Source organism: Meriones unguiculatus, chromosome 2 (genome assembly GCF_030254825.1).
Source record: "Meriones unguiculatus strain TT.TT164.6M chromosome 2, Bangor_MerUng_6.1, whole genome shotgun sequence".
In the NCBI taxonomy this organism is placed as follows: Eukaryota; Metazoa; Chordata; class Mammalia; order Rodentia; family Muridae; genus Meriones; species Meriones unguiculatus.
The window spans coordinates 6,120,001-6,138,248 of record NC_083350.1 but is presented as its reverse complement, the minus strand read 5'-3'; the positions used below and the strand labels follow the sequence as shown (position 1 = coordinate 6,138,248).

The following is an 18,248-nucleotide window of genomic DNA, read 5'->3' as shown; positions in this document are numbered from 1 at the left end:
CCACACATGCAGTGCACACAGTAGGGCCTGGTGTTCTAGAAGCACTCAGTAGTGTTAACTGGGCTCACAGTCTGTGTGGCAGAGAAAACCTCTGTGTAGCAATTGGGGAACTGGAATGCTGCCAATGTGCCCATGAGCTGAGGGATTACAAAGAAAACCTGCTCCCCCGTGATCAGAACTCAAGCTGCAAATGACCCTGACCTTGGGACTGTCCTCAGCAGCCTCTCCTCGGAACTCTTGTCTCCCATTATGCTGCTGCTTCACAGCTCTTACTACGTAGGTGAAACATTTGCACATCTGCAGTTAAAAACAAGCATCCATCATCCAAACATGGTTCTGCAAGGACCCCGAGTCCACAGTGTAGGCCTGCCTGATTCCACTGCCACCCCTTCAGCCCAGTGGACACACACACTCACCCAGAAGCTGAGCTGGTGTGTGTAAATGAAGCCCCGGAAGGTCACAGCTATTTCCTAGCAAAAACAATTAGGAAGAGATCAGCGAGCACCCTGTGCAGAGGTCTCTGCAAACGACTGGCCAGGCCTGCCCTGTGCTGCCTCCCCCAGCCATCAGCAGAAACAGGGTGGACCCTCACCTCAAGAGCAGGCCAGGGAGTCACCAAAACGCCATGACTGCTTAGGCACTTCCCAACAGCAGTGAGTTCTTAAAATTCCATGGAAACTCAGGCAGATGGTTAAATAAACAAACTAACAGACTCCTCGTGTGTTTTGAGGGAAGTGAACAGAGGTCCCTGTCCTCGGATGCTGAAAATGGAGCAGGGCAAGTTCCGGGAGCTGACTGACTGCACGTCGGGGCTGGTGTGGAGCCTTGGCAGTGACAAAAGCATGCCTCTGCTCAATGACTGGATGGAAAACCACCAGATGATAATAAATAAAAAGTACATTTTTATAAAGCTCACAAGCCAGCAACACAGAACTAATCCCAAGATCCCCAGGGCCTGAGCCACGAGAGGGTCTAGCCTGCTCCCTGGCCAGGAGGACCCGGATGTATACAAGACACTGGCGGCAACAATTTCCAACAGTACGGAAGGATTATCAGAAAGAAGCACCATAGCCCTTCCGGGAACCAACCGACACCACGGAAGGACTGAACTCCACACCTAGCGGAGGTGAGAATGTTATCGCTGTTAGACATGCAATCCTCGTCTGAGGGAAGGATGTCAGCACACAGACCATGCAATGGCGACTCTGAAGTACATTTTTGTTGGCTGACTGCACGAGCAGTGCCTCTTATGGTTGAAGTAGCCTCTCGAAGGGGAAACAATGACGACATGACAATCTGTAAATCAAGAACTGCGTGTGGGTTTATTTTACATTTGAGAAAACAGTGGATTTAATTGTGTGAACCGAAATGTACTGTACAATATTAATGACAGGACATCAAAATGTATAATTAATAGTGCATTGCTTGCTTTGTTTTTATTTATTTATTTTTGTCTGATAGTTCCTCTGAGTACATGCATCCGAGAAGATGCAGGTGCCAGTAAAATTTCTCTATTTAAATCAAGCTGCAGGAACTAAATTTTATCCAAAAATTGTGGTTTTACATTATATACACAGAAATTTAATATAAAATGACAATATAAAAAGTTAAAAGAGAACGCATACAGCCAGAAGGTACAAAGAAAGTTGAGTAGATTAAAATGATATGATATGTAACATACAGGCGTGGTAAGCTGATGCTGGCAATTTACAAGGAAAGGATCCAACATTTGCCCTATTTTTTTTTGGTTTTTTTTTTCTGTGTTTTTTTTTTTTCATTTACCAATGCATCACGCTATAGAAAGGTCAGCTGATACCAAAGCTTACATTTGTAAATAACTATAAACTGCAATATTTTACAGGAAAAAAGAAATAGCATTTTTACACATTTTTAAATAATAAGCTTGCATACTTTTTTGCCAAAAGTGGCATTTTTCAGCATCCAGGGGGTTGGGGCATAGTGACGACTGGGGTGCACGTTGCTCTTGTTTTGAACATATAAAGTTGTGGCTTCCTGACCCCGGAGTCCTAGACAGCCTCCTGCCTCAACCTCTGCATGCATGTGTTGTCACACACCAGTCCTGCATATAAAAGCTCATTTTTAATTATTAAATAGGTTTTGTGTCTGACACAGCTTTTGATCTGAACGAAAAGCCTTTAAGCGCCTTTTCCCCCTTCTCTCTTTTTTTTAATTTTTTTTTTTTAATTTTTGAGTGAAAGGCACAGAGATAAAGTCCTCAAAGGGTTAAACTTGACACCACCAGGTCCCGAGACCTTTATTGTCATGGCAACTTCGTAATTTTAGGATGTCTTTTTATCGCTGCTATTTGTATCTTTCTTTACTGCCAAACAATGTCTCCGAGCGTGCCCCACTATTTCCTACAACAGAGAGCTTAACAACAAGAACGGATGCTGAAAATAAAGGTCAGACTTTGACTCACGGAAGAAAAAAAAAAAAAGAAAAAGAACATGCACAGATCAGACAAAGAGCATATAAATATAACTACAAAATATGTGTAAGAAAAACCGAGTCCAGACAGGCAGGTCAGCAACAAAGGAGAGACTGATTTCAGCGGCTCAGGCCAGGCCTAGTGCAGCACAGCAGGGTGGGAGTCCCGTGCGGCCCTGGACACTACTGCTTCTCCAGCTCCGTCACGTAGATCAGGTGGTCCTCTGGCGACTTGCCGTGTGTCTTGCTAAGGTGCAGTTTTACTGCGTGCTTGCTCGCGAAAGTTCTGTTGCAGAGCTTGCACTGGAATGTGGAGCCCAGGTCCTCCTCGGCCAGGCCCAGGGGGCCCAGGGGCTTGCTGCTCAGCACTTTGGAGACGCTCTGCTGCTCCTGGATCTGACCGAGCGGCAGCTTGGAGAGGTCCTTCAGGCTGAAGCCGAGGTGCGTCTCCAGGTGGCTGATGTAGGTGGAGGCAGTTCTGAACTGAGAGGCACAATCGCTACAAAAGAAAACAGGGTGCCCTGTGTCGAGGTTCTTGAGGAACTTCGTCCCCCCTGTCCTCCGCAGCTGGTACTTGACGTTGGCCAGCCAGTGGCTGATGGTGGTCATGGAGAGGCCCGTGAACTTGGAGATGTGCACCCGCTCCTGGGGGCCCAGGTCCGACATGATGTACTTGCCTTCAGCCGTCTCTCGGAGGCTGGAGGCAAACTGGGCCTGCAGGATGAGCAGGTGCTGCGGGTTCCAGTTGGACTGGCGTCCCTTCCTCTTGTGGACGGGGGACAGCTCCTCCAGGGCCTCCTCGAAGCTGCTGCCGTCCGCATCCGACTTCTCGGACACCGTGGACGGCGTGGAGGACTTGGGGGTCAGGCGGCCCGTCAGGTTCTTCACCATGTCCGAGATATCCATGAGGGCACTCTCCCGCAGCGGCGAGGCCACGGCGTCGGCCAGGCCCGAGCCCAGCGGCTTGCTCTTGGCCTTGGTCAGATCGATGGGCTGGTCGCTGTTCTCGTAGTAGTAGCGGTCGATGGCATCGGCCTGCTTGGCGGGGGGTGGCAGGGTAAACGGGCTTGTCCAGCATGCTGTTGCTGATCTTGTAGAGCATGGCCAGCGGGTCCAGGGAGGGGCTCACGGGCTTGGACACCTTCCCCAGGTGGGTGTTCATGATGGACTGCAGGGCGCTCAGCGGGTTGATGAAGGACGGCTCCGGCGAGTGGTCTGTGATGATGCCCAGGCTGCTGCAGCCGTTGGTGACCTTGGCTTTAGGAGGCTCCGTGCCGTTTGGGGTGTGGCCATCCAGCAGGCCCTCCTTCTTGGCCTTCCCGCTCTCCGTGTCCGAGCCCTTCTTCGGTGGCTTGCTCCCTGTCTCCTCCGGCTTAGGAAGATCTTTGTTCTCCTTGGCCACGGGGGAGGCGGCCTTGACGGGGGACGGCTTCTCCTTCTCAGTGGGCCTCTCCTCCTTCTTGACGCTGACCTTGCCGGTGACCTTCTCCACCAACTCCTCCATGGCGGACACGTTGCTCTTGTGGGGAGGGGGCGTCAGGCTCCCAGGGGAGTGTAGGAGGGCGCTGTGCTCTGTGGAAGAGAGCGACTTGACGCTGCTGGCGTAGGACGGCTGGATCTGCACACTCTGCACGCCCGCCTGCAGCGGCTTCACCGTGCCGGGCAGCTGGTAGGCCGCGTGGATGCTGGGGTAGCCGCCCCACGATGGTGCGCCGTTCTGGGCTTTACTGATGGCCGTGGACACGGTGTTCTCAAGGGACTTCAGGATATCAACTCCCCCCTTGGGGCTGTCCTCCAGGTCTTCCTCACGCAGGTACTGGTACAGGGCGGTGGGCTCAAACTTCTCAGGACACTCGTCAGCCTCCTCCTTGATTTTTCTCTCCGTGTCCCCAGCAGCCAGGGGAGCTTTCTCTTTCTCTTTCTCCTTCTCCTTCTCCTTCTCAGGCTCCTTCTTTTCCTCTGAGGCTGCGGGGCCTGCAGGGGAGTCTGGCTGTTTCTTGATGCTGGAGGCCGGCAGCCGGGTGTGAGTGGTTGGGGGCAGGGGGATGGACTGGATCTTCTCTTCCACCACAGGGTCCAGCACCAGCTGTTTCCCTTTCTTGGAGGCGGAGGTGGTCACCTTGAGGAAGTGGCCGGTGACCATCATGTGGGCTGTGAGCTGCTGCAGGGTGTCATGGGAGCTGCCGCACTCCATGCACTTGAGGATCTGGGCCTTCCGGGCCTCAAACTGCCATGTGTAACTAGCACCGTTCTGGTAGCCATAGCGGTTGTTGGGTGTCACATAGGGGTTGGCCGTTTTCTGGTCCTTGGCCGACTCACTCAGCGCAACCTCCGTGGCCATGCCCGTGGGCTCCGGGGAGCACGGGGATGCCAGGTCCTGGAGGGCTCGCTTCTTGGTGGAAGGGACCAGCTTGGTGATGGCTGGCACGGGCTCCTTCAGAGGCACTTTCTGGTAATGCTTTGTTTTGATCATGTGGACGCTAAGGTCCTGCAGGGACTCGAAGGAGTGGCCACAGTACATGCACTTTAGCACCTTCTGCGCGTCTTCCTTCCCCTCCATCTCCATCAGGGAGCGCTTCCTGGGCTTGGACCAGCGCTTGGTCTTCTCGGAGTCCTTGTCCCTGTTGTCATCCCGGTAGTGGCCCGTCTCGTTCATGTGTACCGTAAGTTCCACCAGCGTGTCGTAGGCCGCGCTGCAGTCTTTGCACCGGAACTTGCTGGCGCCAGTAAAGACGGAGCCATACAGCTTGTTGTTCTGCCGGTACAGCTGCACGGTGCTGAAGAGGCTGGGCTCGGGCAGCAGGCCGTAGGGCGAGCTCTGCTGCAGCGTCTTGGCCAGGGCGGCCTGGTGCCAGTCATAGCCTGAGCTGCTGCTGGTACTGGTGGTGCAGCTGGTGACGGCTGTGGTAGCCGTGGTGGAGGCGGTGCTGGCGGTGCTGGTCGGGGGCGTGGGGGTGGGCGTGGAGCTCTCCTTCTGGCTGGCATCATTGTTGCTGGTGGTCAAACTGGACTTCTTTAAATCCAAAGCTAGGCTAGACCAGCAGGACTCTGAGAACAAGTTCGCATACACGGCTTTGATTTGTGCCAAGCTGTCCTGGGGGTAGGAGACACTGTCAGGACACTGGGGCTCCTCCTTCTCCTCTCTGGAGGAGGAGCTTTTAAAGTGGGCCAGCTGGTCGCTGCCCTCACTGAAGGGCGACCCGTAGCCAGCGTCTTGATTGGTGGCAGTGCTGACGGGCGAATTCTGGTAGCTCTGGGCCTCTTTGATCTCTGTCTCTTCATTGCACACGAATTCGCTCTCCTGAATGTCCAAAGACAGTCCGCCACCCTCCACGTGCTCCTCATCTGTTTCGGCTGCCTTCAGTTCTTCCTCGGGAACATAAGCTAGTAGAGAAAAATGAAGCCCAGTTAGAGGGAGTAAATCATGTTCAAGGCCGAGGCCTCCCCAGCAGTTAGGTGATGTTTAAAAAGATGTTTTTCAGCCAGGCTCCCAGACTACAAGGCCACCTAAACTCCTGTGCCTGCCCTGGGACGGGACCTCAGCACGCCAGGAGGAAGACCACAAAGTGTGCCTTCTCAGCCCTAGGCTTAAACCTCCGCACGCTGCCCTTTAAACCGCTTCCTCCATCTCCACTCCCTTCCCTCCCTCCCTGGCTCCCCAACGCCTTTCTCTCTCTTTCTCCCTCCTTCCCTCCCTCCCTTCCTCTCCCCTTCTTTCCAGACAGGGTCTCAAATAGCCCAGGTTGGCTTTGAACTTCCAGTCCTCTTGCCTCCACCCTCCTCGAATGCTAGCATCATGGATAGGCATGCATCACCAAACCAGCACCCCTTCTTAACAACATTAGTTTGCTTAGGGGCTGGGGGGAGACAGGCAAGGAACCCCACCAATGCCCTGGAGACTCTTCCCAGATGCCATTCCTCACTGGACTTGCAAGCCCCCTTTGATTTCTACCTGGCAAATTTGTTGAAATCAAAAGGAACCCAGCTCTCTTTTTGGAACAATATATTTCCCAGGCAATATTCTATGGTTTCCATAAATAAAAACACTCCTTCGTGGCAAGCAGCAAAAATAACATGTTTTCACTAGAAACAAATGGTTATCACCTCATGAGTCTGCTGCCAGGACAAAGCTACCTATGAAAGACTGCACAAGGCAACCAAGGCCACCGCCACACGCCGCTACCCAAAGCAGCATCACACACCACAGCTAGGGGAAGAAATCAGGCGAGCATCCATCATGTGGACAGATGTGGTCATCCACACCACAGGGCATCATCTAGTCTCAGAAAAGAAAACACTGACCCCTGACCGCGCAAAGACACGGCTAGCCTCGAGGACAACGCACGGAGGAAAGCATGCTCTCTATAAAGCATAGACACTGTCTTGTGCTCCTATGTGAACAGCAGTCAGGTTCATAGGCACAGAAAGACAGCAGTGGGTGGCACGGTCTGGTGGGGGCAGGACAGCAGGAAAGTGGGGGCTCACAGCTACAGCTTCAGTTCTACAGGATGAGAAGTGACGTAGAGTTAGGAGGGGGGGTGGCACCCCAGCTAAAGGAACGTTCAGAAGCCCCTGAGCCACGCCTTGAAGATGGCTGTGACAGTCACTGTCACGTTATGGAAACTTAACTGCAATGATTTTCAACTCTGAACAGCGGCGGCAGCAGCAGCAGCAGCCCCAGTGGCTGCCTCAGGCCCCCAGCTGCCTGCAGGACTGCAGGCTGAAGGACACGGAGGTGCCAGCAAAAACCTTCCTTCTTACCTCGGGTCATTTTAAACACTGTGATATGTGACACATCTTGGTGCTGACATATTTCTACCACGTCCTAAACTTATTTGAGCAATGTGCTTCTCTTTCTCTCCTTCCCTCCCTCCCTCCCCCCACCTCTTTCTCTGACAGAAAAACTAGGTGACCTAGCGTTTCATGAAGAAGTAGAAATTGGAGGGTGAGGTACTCTCCAGCAAGCCCCTATTAAAATGCGCTGACGTGACCTGAGAGGGGCGTCTCATTAAACACGATCATTCATTATCACATTATCAGAGCCAGATCCTAGGGGAACGTGGCAAAGAGCACAGGCGTTTTCAGAGAGGAGGGGCAGGAGGGACAAAGAACATGTCTCTGCCCCAAGCGGGGATGCCAGGGCTGGGTGAAGCAGGAAGCTTCCACACCTGCAAATGAAGCTCGGAGCCTGAGGGCAGCAGGCCCTCACAGAACACGAATGATTGCCCTGTAACATGGGCACACATGACCGTGCGTGCACAATCACAGAGTAGTGTAAGCTCATGCATGACAGTGCATTTACTTTACACATGTAAGCATTCACATGATGACAGTACATGCATCTTCACCCCACTCTATAAACACATGCACTGCAAATGCATGCATGGTCACCCTATGTGTGCCCTCACACACGAGGGCACGTGTGCAGTCGTCCATGTGTACAAGACAAACACAAAAGAGCCGAACTATCATTGCTGTACATACAAGGACATATGATGACACATGATCAGTCCTGCATACACTTGACAGCCCACTCACAGTCACCTACATTTACAAGCACACATATGATAGCACATATATTACCATATGTGTGAACCCATGTATGAACATGCACATGGAAGAACATGTATGTATGAGCACACATGTGGCAGCACAGCATGACTACCCCATACGCAGAAACACACACACACATACACATGCACACACAATGAGAGAACTCTGACTCTGCCACAAGGAACCTTCCGAGGCCCTGCAGGAGACATGTGCTCCCGGCTCTCTACACCCAGCCTCAGCGCACCTTTGCGGAAAATCCCCATGTGGCGTGAAATGCGGGTCCTGGTCCCTGTCTCACAGCAGGGTGGAGCAGGGTCCACCAATGGCCAGGAATTAGAGTCCCCTCGCGCTGCACCACTAGTGTGAGAATCGGCCAGCACCGGTCTGCTATCCTCCTTGTCCCAACGCAAGTGCTGTCACAGCGACTGCACCTTTTGCTACCTTTCCTCCTCCCAAGGCCCTAGCCTGCTCAGGCTCCTAGACAGAGCTGACATGTAAGTCATGAACAACCCCACAATGCCACGCAGCAGACAGTGCCATGGGGACATGGAGCAGAACCACCACGACCAGGGCTCTCACCCCAGGCCTTTCTCCAGCCACACACACACCCGATACCCATCACCACTGCTGGCTCTCTGGAAGATGGATACGGAAAAGATCCTTACTGCTTACACTTGGAGAGGGGTGAGGGAGGGGGAGCAAAGCAGGGTTAGCACGTCAGGGTCAGCAGGGGCAGTCAGTTGACCACCGTCAAAGCTGGGCCCTTGATGGCCAGGTTTCTCTGTCCCACTTAACTCATCCACCTTGCAGACACCCCAGCATGGAAGTGGCTTCTGTTTCTTCTGCCCTGGGTAGACTCCTGGTGTGGCAAAGGTCCACGGACCTCGGCACTGGTATCCCTGTGTGTGCCCCTGCTGGCTCTGTGCCTCTTGCCTGTCCTACTGTAGTCTAGGTGACTGGCCTGACCTCATCCCTAAGAGCCCGTGCAAGGCCTGGTACCACCAAGGCCCTCCGCATACCCTACGGCCTGCACTGCCCCAACCCCACAGAGGCCATGAGTGGAAGACAAGCCTGTGCTGCCCGTGTGTCCGGCACAGACAACGGCTCCAGGTGTGTGACACCTGCCAGGGCATATGGGGAACGGCATAGGAGGCTTTGGATTGAGGACGTGGTCCCTACAACACAATTAGAAACAAGAGAATGTTGAATACCCAAGGCAAAAAGGAGAGAGACTTGGAAATCGGACACCTTTTAGCCCAAAAACTGTATCCTCGGTGTGCAGCCTAAGATGGTGGAGACAAAGCACCAGTTTCATGCCTGAGGCTTCCTGTTCAGCGTCACTGCACAGGACACTCCCCAAACTCTCCGCCTCCAATAATGAGGGGTAGTAAGGAGATCTGCCTCACTCCAGAAGGAATGTCGCTCAAACAAACGTGGACTTAGCCAGCTAGGACAGAGCCTGCCACACACGTATGAGGATCCAAGTTCAGTCCTCAGACTGGTGAGCACTGCGGGCCTGTGCTGGGACCATGCAGACAGGTGGGTCCCTGGGCTCGTCAGCCAGCCTGACCTCACTAACCTAATCAGCCCGACAGATCCTGGGAACAGCACCTGGGTTCCAGGCAGCCTAACAAGCACAAGCACATATGTGCAGCCACATGCGTGAAACACGCACACCATGCTCTAACCACACAGAGAAAGTCAAAGACAACAAAGGCAGAGCACAGAGCTGGACGGCCAGGATGGCGGGAAAACCCTTTCCAGGGACCATTAATGGTGATTTCTTCAAGCTAATGAATACACGGGTTTTAGGATGTTGGGTTTGAATGAAATGCCTCCTGAAGAATACTGATCTTTTCAAAGAGCTTCTCCCGAGTTTTCCATTCAGTTCTAAAATCGGCCACTTCTGAAATCAACTAGCCTGTGTAACCTTCTGTGCACAACCACTGGCTGCAGCCACCAACAGGACCCAGGGCAGGAATGTCAGGAAGCTTTGCTCATCACCACTCTTACTTTTCTTTGCGGTCAGGGCTGCAGACGGTACTGGACTAAGATGGTACTGGATCTGTAGTCCCGTCCCTGGGTGGTCCAGCATGGCCCTGCCCACCTTCCCTGTCGCTCTTTCTCCCATGCCCATCCTGAGCAGCCCCTTGGAAGGCAGCAGCAGTGTCCCAGCAAGCGAGCAGGTAGCCTACTCTTTTGGTCTCTGGCAGGTGAGTCTCACTCCAGCCTCCAGCCCTAGCTCATGCTCACCCTGTATCACACGCTCTTCCAGTTCCTTCTTCCCCGAGACCATCTACTTTCCAGCTATTTCAGTTTCCCATGTTCTTTCCAGCACTATAATATTTCTAATTAGTTACTTCTTCACTGGGACACATGAGAACGCACACACCCTGCAGTGACAGCTGGGGACAGGCATCTGCCCTCCAGCCCACACCAGTGGTTTGAAGGTGCACTTTGCCCTTCCAAAGCAGCATCTAGGAGCCCAGCCTGCTCCCAGCCCCACCCGTGAGAGCCTGTACTTCCAAATGCCAGAGGCAGACAGGGTTGTTGTGTCCCTAGCCAGGACACTAAAAATCCAAAACCTGCAGAATTTCGTTTCAGAGTTAAGCACCTGCAGAAATAAAAGGGTGGCAGTATCATGGAACAAAGGCCACAAGGAGTTCCTGGCCTGGATTGTGCAGTCTGACAGGAGGAAGGGCTTCCCACACCCTGACTTTAGGAGCCACAAAAGCAGAGCCTGTCCCAACCCTGGAGGAACACACCAAAGATTTCTGGAAACCAGCCCCAAACTGCAATACCTGCCATGCAAAAGCAGGTCAACCCAGGGATCCTGGGATTTGCGGGGAGCCAAGGAAAAGGGTGCTCCCAGGATGCCTGGATATGGAGCCAAGAGAAACTGCAAAGTCAGACACGGTCTTGTACTGATGTTCTATGAGCACAGGGACAGCCTCCTGCCTTTAATGTGAGGCTGGCACAGAGGAGAGAAAGGACACACTGAAGCTGCTGATCTCAGTACACAGGGAAGCCCAACATGCAGACTTACTCCTTGCGGCCTTGAGTCCTCCCAAAGCGCAACCGTGGCGATGGAGAGGCTCTCCCGGTTCCAAGAATTACTGTAGTCGTTAAGCCAGCTCTGTGCTTATCTGTTGTAACACTTTGAATGTTTCTGTTCCCCCAGAATTCACCTAGGAAATCTGATCATCTGTGTGAGGGGATCAGGAGGGATGTGGGATGTACTTACATCACGGGGGGAGCCAGAGGCGCAGGATTAGTGCCCTCCAAACGGAAGGTCCAGAATGCGGCCCCGAAGACGTGCACACGAATAAACAGCAGCGCACACTAACGTGCCCACTGGTGCGACCTGGAGCTGCTGGGAAACGGCACCCAGCTCAGCCACATGCCACTCAACCTCCCACAGGGGCAACAGGAAGAAAGCACCTGGTGGAAGGTGACCCAGTAGAGAAAGTGTCCAGGAACCAGTGTGACATGTGGCCCAATAGGTCATCTGGGCCTCTCTTTTCACCAGCTTCACTGATGTCCTAACAGCACTGAGAAAGGGTAGGAAGCCTACAGTGGGTATCAGAGCTGCTCCAGAAACCCCTCAAGGGGAGGGGCACTCATTCCATGGTTTCACTCATTCCACGGTTTCCCTCACTAGCCCATGTCATGGATAACTGGCTGTGAGAGGAGAGAAAAGTTCATGCAGAGACTGATAGTCTAGCTAAGGACCATGTGTGGAGAGGACCCCTGTTCAAAGGAAACCCACTGGCTGCTCACTGTCCAAGTGGGTTCTCTAGTAAGGGTTCTCTGTCTCTGACATGAACTCAGTGGCAGGCTCTTTGATCACTTCCCCTTGGGCGGGGGGGGGGGGGGGGGTACGGCTTTGCCAGGCTACAGAGGAAGATGATGCAACCAGTCCTGATGAGACCTGATAGGCTAGGGTCAGATAGAATGAGAGGAAGACCTCCCCTATCAGTGGACTAGGGAAAGGGCATAGGGGGAGAAGAGGGAGGGAGGGGGCTGCAGCAGGATACAAAGGGAATAAATTATAATAAATAAATATATATAAATAAAATTAAATTTACAAAAATGTATCAAATAAAAACCCCAGGTCTTCGGTCACTGCCTAGCCACTGCCTTACAGTGAATGCCAGTTTTGCTATTGTATTGCCACCTGGTGAAACTATAATGAGACCAAATTGCATGTTTATCTACACCAAACTTTTTTCCCCTACTGGCAAATGTGATACTCCTGAACAGATGGCCATTATATCAAAACACATTTACTCCAAGGAACCAATTCACAAAAGGGGTTCACACACACCTCAAGGATGAATGTGTGGCTTCAGTTTGTCATAGAATCTTGCAAAACACAACTTCTGAATTTATAATTGATCCCTTGTAAAGTAACTTCACCTTTGCCACGAGAGAGCAGGTGGTTTTGGTAAGAGCCTGAGTCTATCAAAGAAAGAAAATGCAGAGAAAGTACATACAAGAACACTCTTACCTACTCTGAAAAGAACATAAAAATGCAAGCAAGATATACATTAATTTGCTAGTGTAGCTGTGATTTCTCGCAAGAAAGTTGATGCTCTTCCAAGCAAGGCGGAAAGGCCACTTCTACTCCAATGTGATAGGGAGAAAAATGTTTCTATCGAGTCTGCAAATTTTAGTTGCTGCTAGTGGTAGCTAATGCATTGTTTTGCTGGTGTACTTGACTAGTAACAGGGGTCTTTCTTTACTTAAGCCCCAAGAGAAGCCATCTTTAAGAAGGTAAGTAAAAATGACCTCCCCTCAATTACAATTTTAATTAGGAATTCATAGGCAGCTACCCTAAAATAAATACAATTTCTTCTTTCTCTTGCTGCCCCAGGATTCAATTTGAGATCATCTTAGAAATAGAGAAGCACACCCCAAGCCCTTTCCTGCTCTGCCCACAAGCAAATCAGATCCTAATCTTTTGTCTCATGCACGCAAAGTTATAACACAATCTTACAAGCAGGGCAGCAGAGATCACACATAAAAACGATGAAAAACTTCCCAAAATGCTCCATGGTGTCAGGAAGAAAAAGAAGAGGAACTGGGCGTAACATTTTAGCTTTTTATGGTATCCAACCATGCTTGGGGAGAATGTCCTGCTTCAATGGCTGTAAAGGCCTGAATGATCATGGCTGCATCACACTGTTGTGAGACTCTAATCTTGCATATATACCACAGGCAAACCAAGGAGACCAACACCAGAAGGCCTGCTAATGCTCCCATGCCCGCCCATTCCTTCAGATGATGACGCTCAGGATGCGAGGCTAAGCACTGCACTCAGGGTCAGCCACTTTGGACCCAGAGAAGAGCATGTCTGGTTGCATGCGGGTTGATGCCCCAGGTCCCGCCTCTGAGAAAAAAGGTATCGGACGGGTCTGATGCTCTTTGGGTGGATGACACCTAAAAGAACATCGGTACAAAGTCCCAATTTATTTCTAATATCAGAGATCAGACCTCTACTCTTGCCTGATGCATCTAAAACAAAAAGGGGGAACTGTAGAGAGCTGCGTAATGCCGCGCCTTAAAGATGGAGCTGGTTTCCGCCTTCCACCTTCCCGATGGTGAGTGCTCTCTGTCACAAACAATTCCCATTTGGCTAAGGCTGAGGATCTGGCTTGCTTCCATGTATGTGGACCTATCTGCATTGCCCACGTGGCACGCCTGGGTTGGCTACCCAGAGGCTATTTAAGCTGTGGGCTGGCTTTCCCCAGGGTCCGAGGATTGTTCAAGGTTCCTGAATAAACTGCATTGGAAAAAAAAAAAAAAAAGAAGAGGAACTGGAAAGGTCAGAGGGCAGTAGAGCAGACTGAGCAAGGTGGAGCTGCACAGCTCTGTAAGCTCCGGGGATAGGGTTTCTGACAGCTGCTTGCACACAGGTATACAGTGGAACATTGTCCAGCTCTCAAGATCAAGCCTCACTTAAGACGTGTGAACCCAAAGCCAAGCACCAGGGACAGGCTCCTTCTCAGTTACCCCAGGCTGGAAAGGACAGGACCACCCATCCCAAGGCAGAGGAAGAGTCTAGTTGATTCACCCAGTATTAGCAAGTCACTCCCAGATCCTGGGTCCCCGCTGGCCATGTCTGTCACTATGAAAAGAGCAGGCTTTAATCAACAGGTGGGAATCCCAATAAAGGCAGAAGAAACAGATTTGGGCAACGACCTTTTCCCTGACTTACACCTCCGCTGAAGTGAAAAGCCTGTAAGGAATGCCCCCAGACCCACAAGACCTCAACACCCCAGCTCTCTGCCCCCCTGCAGTCCTGAGACTGCATCTTCTATAGAGCTCCCTTCCCTGGACCTCAGCTGGGGTCTCAAAGTGAGAGGAAAAAGAAGCCTGGGCTTCATGGTGCCGGCAGCACATCTCAGAATGCAGTCTCCATTTAACGTCAGGTGTCTGATTTTCTAGGCCACACTGGCTAAAGAAATGTCGCTCTTTAGGCGATTACGGTATGTACTGATGCGAGCTGTTAACAGGACATGGTGGGGCACTGAGAGCCAATTTGTGCACCATCGGGGGACCTTTTCATCGCTAAGTATACCCTGGGCAGATAGCAGTTCCTGCAAATACAGGGACCCTGAGGGAGCTCCCCAGGACGCTTTCTCTACCTGGTCAGAGATGAAGCACCAGGCCCCGCAGAGCCAGACTCCCCCAGACTCTGCTCAGAGCAATATTGGTGTCTGAAGCAAACCGTTTCTGCCCTATCATGACAGAGAGTACAATTTTACCAGAATAATTAAGCTTATTTTCACTATTATTGTTGAATCCTCATAATTGCTATCAAAGATGCTTCCTTAAAAGATTTTTTTATGGGGGGGAGAACTTTCAAATTCAGCTAGAGGAATTATTTATCACCACCCTTTGTTTTCAGTACACGTGACATTTTTCCAAAAGTCTTTTGTTTTATGTAGGCTGCAATTGTCTAAAAGTCTTCTGTTTTCATGTGTAGAAATGTCCTGAAATGCAGAATGATATTAGTAGATATTAGTATTGCTTTTCTAGAGATGAAAACTGTGAGAACAGAACATTTCACAAGCTGAATGGATATATTTTCCTGGCCTAATGGGTTTTTAAAGAAAGAGTCTTGTGAACCCAGGATGCGAAGTCACCCCCGTTGCATTTTCTCCGGGAACATCCCCAGCACCATCCGTACACCCCTGCCCTCCCACCCCAGCACGGGAATCTGATGAGTGAGCAGCCAGGAGCTGGTAACTGCAGTATAAAATTCTCCTTTCACAATTACTTACAGAAATAAATGACATTTTCCCCATCAACTAAAACAAAGACTCCGAATCATCATTTCTGCTATTTCTTTTCATGTCAAAACAGCTTTGCTGGCACTCCCCCGCCCTCCCTGATCTGATGAAGCCAATCATGGCAGTGTGGACATACACGGTCTGTCCTGTATGTCCTGCTGGGGGGGGGGGGCACCAGAGAGCATCTCACAGGCCACCGGAACAAATACAGACCAGAAGCACAGAAGAGGCTGAAGGAGTGAGCATGAGCTTGCACACACGTGCTCATGTGCGCATATGACCCACACAGGTATATAGGAATGTGCCCGAGTGTGTGTGTGTGTGAACGAGACAAACTTCTCACCCCACTGTTCCCAAGACAGAATTGGGAGAAAGAAGTCTATGATCAGACTCCGGTTTTTACAGAATTAAACCTTGTTAATACTTTTAACAATAAAATGGCCTTCCAGATGCCGATGTGTCCCTACAGATGTGCTATTGTCCTGAGCATGCTGGGTTCCGCTCGCGCTAACAGGAGTGGACAGAAGGCAACGTATACAGCCCTGTTACAGCTTAATGTGACACCAACTGTGTGTGCCCTGATGGTTCCCAGTGTAAACACACACACTGTCTGAAAAAATATTTTCATGTCAAATCCTAACTAGATAATGAGGCACAAACATCGTATCTTTGGCAAATTAGATAAAAACTGTATTTCTCAGTTCCTAGCCCAACACTGTTTAGAACGTCATTGTTTCTTTAAAGAGCACCCAGCTCGCTCTTGTCAACAGTCACTTTAAGGGTAGTGAGAAGTGACAGCTGTATTTGTTTTTTAATGGCTGAATGCAGTAAAGTTCTGAGTTCCCTTGAGTCTTGCGAACAATGGCTCTGACAGTTAGGTCTGTACCCCCCCCAACCGCGTCCGAAGCTGCGCCTCAATTGTGCGTAAAGTACAGGTGCGTTCCCAAGCCCCCGTGTGACACTCTTTGCCTCACCATCTCCACTGTCCCCAGATAGGTACACAGAGGTATCAGTGCCCTGCTCAGCATGCTGACGCCTGGAAGCCAGCGTGAAACGTCACACAGCCCCCAAGCTGCTTGCCCCAGTGCCCTGCACCAGGACAGTCACACACACCTGTGGCTGTACTCTGATGGGAAGCGTTTGGTGGCAAGTGCAAGGCATGCTCAGGAAAGGGTGCTCCTAATGTGGGTGGCTGAAGTGCTCAGATGCAGGTCTTCAGAACAGTACAGCAGGCTGGCTGGCCAGAGCTCTTCACTGCGCGCTGTGCGCTGTACTTGTGCATAGAGTGTACATACGTACTCATGTGCTCGCCTTTACGGGGACACATGTAGCACACATGCATGTCTGTGGAAGCCTGAAGTGTCTTTCTCAATTGCTCTCCCCCGAGTTTACTGGGACAGACTCTCCTGCTGAACCCGGGGCTCGCTGGTCTCGCTAGTCTGGCCGGCCAGCTTGCCCAGGACTCCTGCCTCCGCACCCATGGCCTTCGGGACCACAGGCCTACCTGGGCCTCAGTGCCCATGGCCTTCGGGACCACAGGCCTACCTGGGCCTCAGTGCCCATGGCCTTCAGGACCACAGGCCTACCTGGCCAATGGGGCCAGGGCTTGATCTGCCAGGCCATTCACCTGCTCCTGACGGTTTCGCCTTTTTACCTAAATGATTGTCAAGCCATACAGTCTGGGGGAGGCAGTAGTGATGTCGGACACTGCATTTTACTGTGAGGGCCTGCCACAGACTCCACATCCGAGTGTCCTGGGCACACCTGAATGGCCCTTGTAGTGGCCAGCAGCCAATGCTGCCCTGGAGGAGCTACAGGGAACATCACAGCACAGAGCTGAGCTCCAATTTAAGAATATTTCCAAATAGCATCGACAATTCACCGGACCAAACTTCCAGAAACAGTGACTTTTCTTTTTTTACTGGCAAAGAAATGGCCATTCCAAAAGTGGATTATTTCCAATTATCAAGGCTGCAAGGCGGAGGCCAGCAGACTCCCACCTTCCACAGCTCAGGCAGGGTCCTGTGAGCTCACCACTCTCCATGGTGGTGTCTGCGGTGGAGATGAGCCTCATGCCCCACCCCAGGAACACGCGCAGGGAGCGGCCCTCCCCAGGCCACCGTGTACCGGAGAGATGGAGGCGCCCGGGGGTTCTGAGTGATTCCGTGTGGCAGCCTTGCCGGCTTTCCCTGTTCTTCTGATAAACTAGCCATCCCAGCATTCCCATTAGATACCCATCACCAAAAGGGGCGGAGAGGAGCCGTCTGCCCCTGCCCTGTCGGGAGATTTCACTGAAATGTTCATTTTCATCCCTGCCGGCAGCATTAGAATGGAAGTGTTTAACCTGTTTCCATTACTTACACAAATTGCCATTACGGGGCAGGACAGATGTTGGAGCGGCGCATGTAACGAACTTCCCTACATCCTTTCCAGGGCCGCAGGAGCAGGAAGGCACTAGGCACGTCAGCCGACTCCATCACACGCACTCCGCTCCCGGGCTCATTAACTCAGCACAGCAGCCCTTGCACTTTCCGAGAGAAAATTCCCAGGCTGTTTGGACTCATTTAATTTGGGGAGAGAAACCTTTGTCAGGAATAACGTTTTGATCAGGTGTGCTAGGGAAGAGGAGCAGGAAGAAAGACCTCGGAGGGGAAACACCTGGAGGGGCTGCTCCCCTCCCCCGGGATGGATGAAAGGGAGTGGAGCCCCGTGCTCAAAGATGGCTGTCACTTCAGATGGGCACGGGCACCACTCACCTCGACAGGTGACATTCGCGAGCAAAGCCTGCTGCATTATTGAGCGTGCGGATGGGGGGCCGCAGCCAGCGTGCCTGGGGCACCCTGGAGGGAGCCGGTGAGCTGAGTTGGCTTCGTTTGTGAAGAGGGAGGGTTCCCCAGAGGGCGAGCCTCAGCCTGGGCTCAGAACGCCCACCCTGGCACCCACACTCTG

At 51.8% G+C, this 18,248-nt stretch overlaps 1 protein-coding gene across 1 annotated transcript in view; it reads right to left on the bottom strand.

Moving 5' to 3' along the window:
* Nucleotides 1-1,297: 1,297 nt before the first annotated feature.
* Nucleotides 1,298-18,248, bottom strand: part of Tshz1 (teashirt zinc finger homeobox 1) — a 71,123-nt gene continuing 54,172 nt past the window's right edge. Inside the window, 2 exon segments of the mRNA XM_021648775.2 lie at nt 1,298-3,501; nt 3,503-5,832. Coding sequence (XP_021504450.2) covers nt 2,632-3,501; nt 3,503-5,832 — 3,200 coding nt within the window. The 3' untranslated portion in view covers nt 1,298-2,631.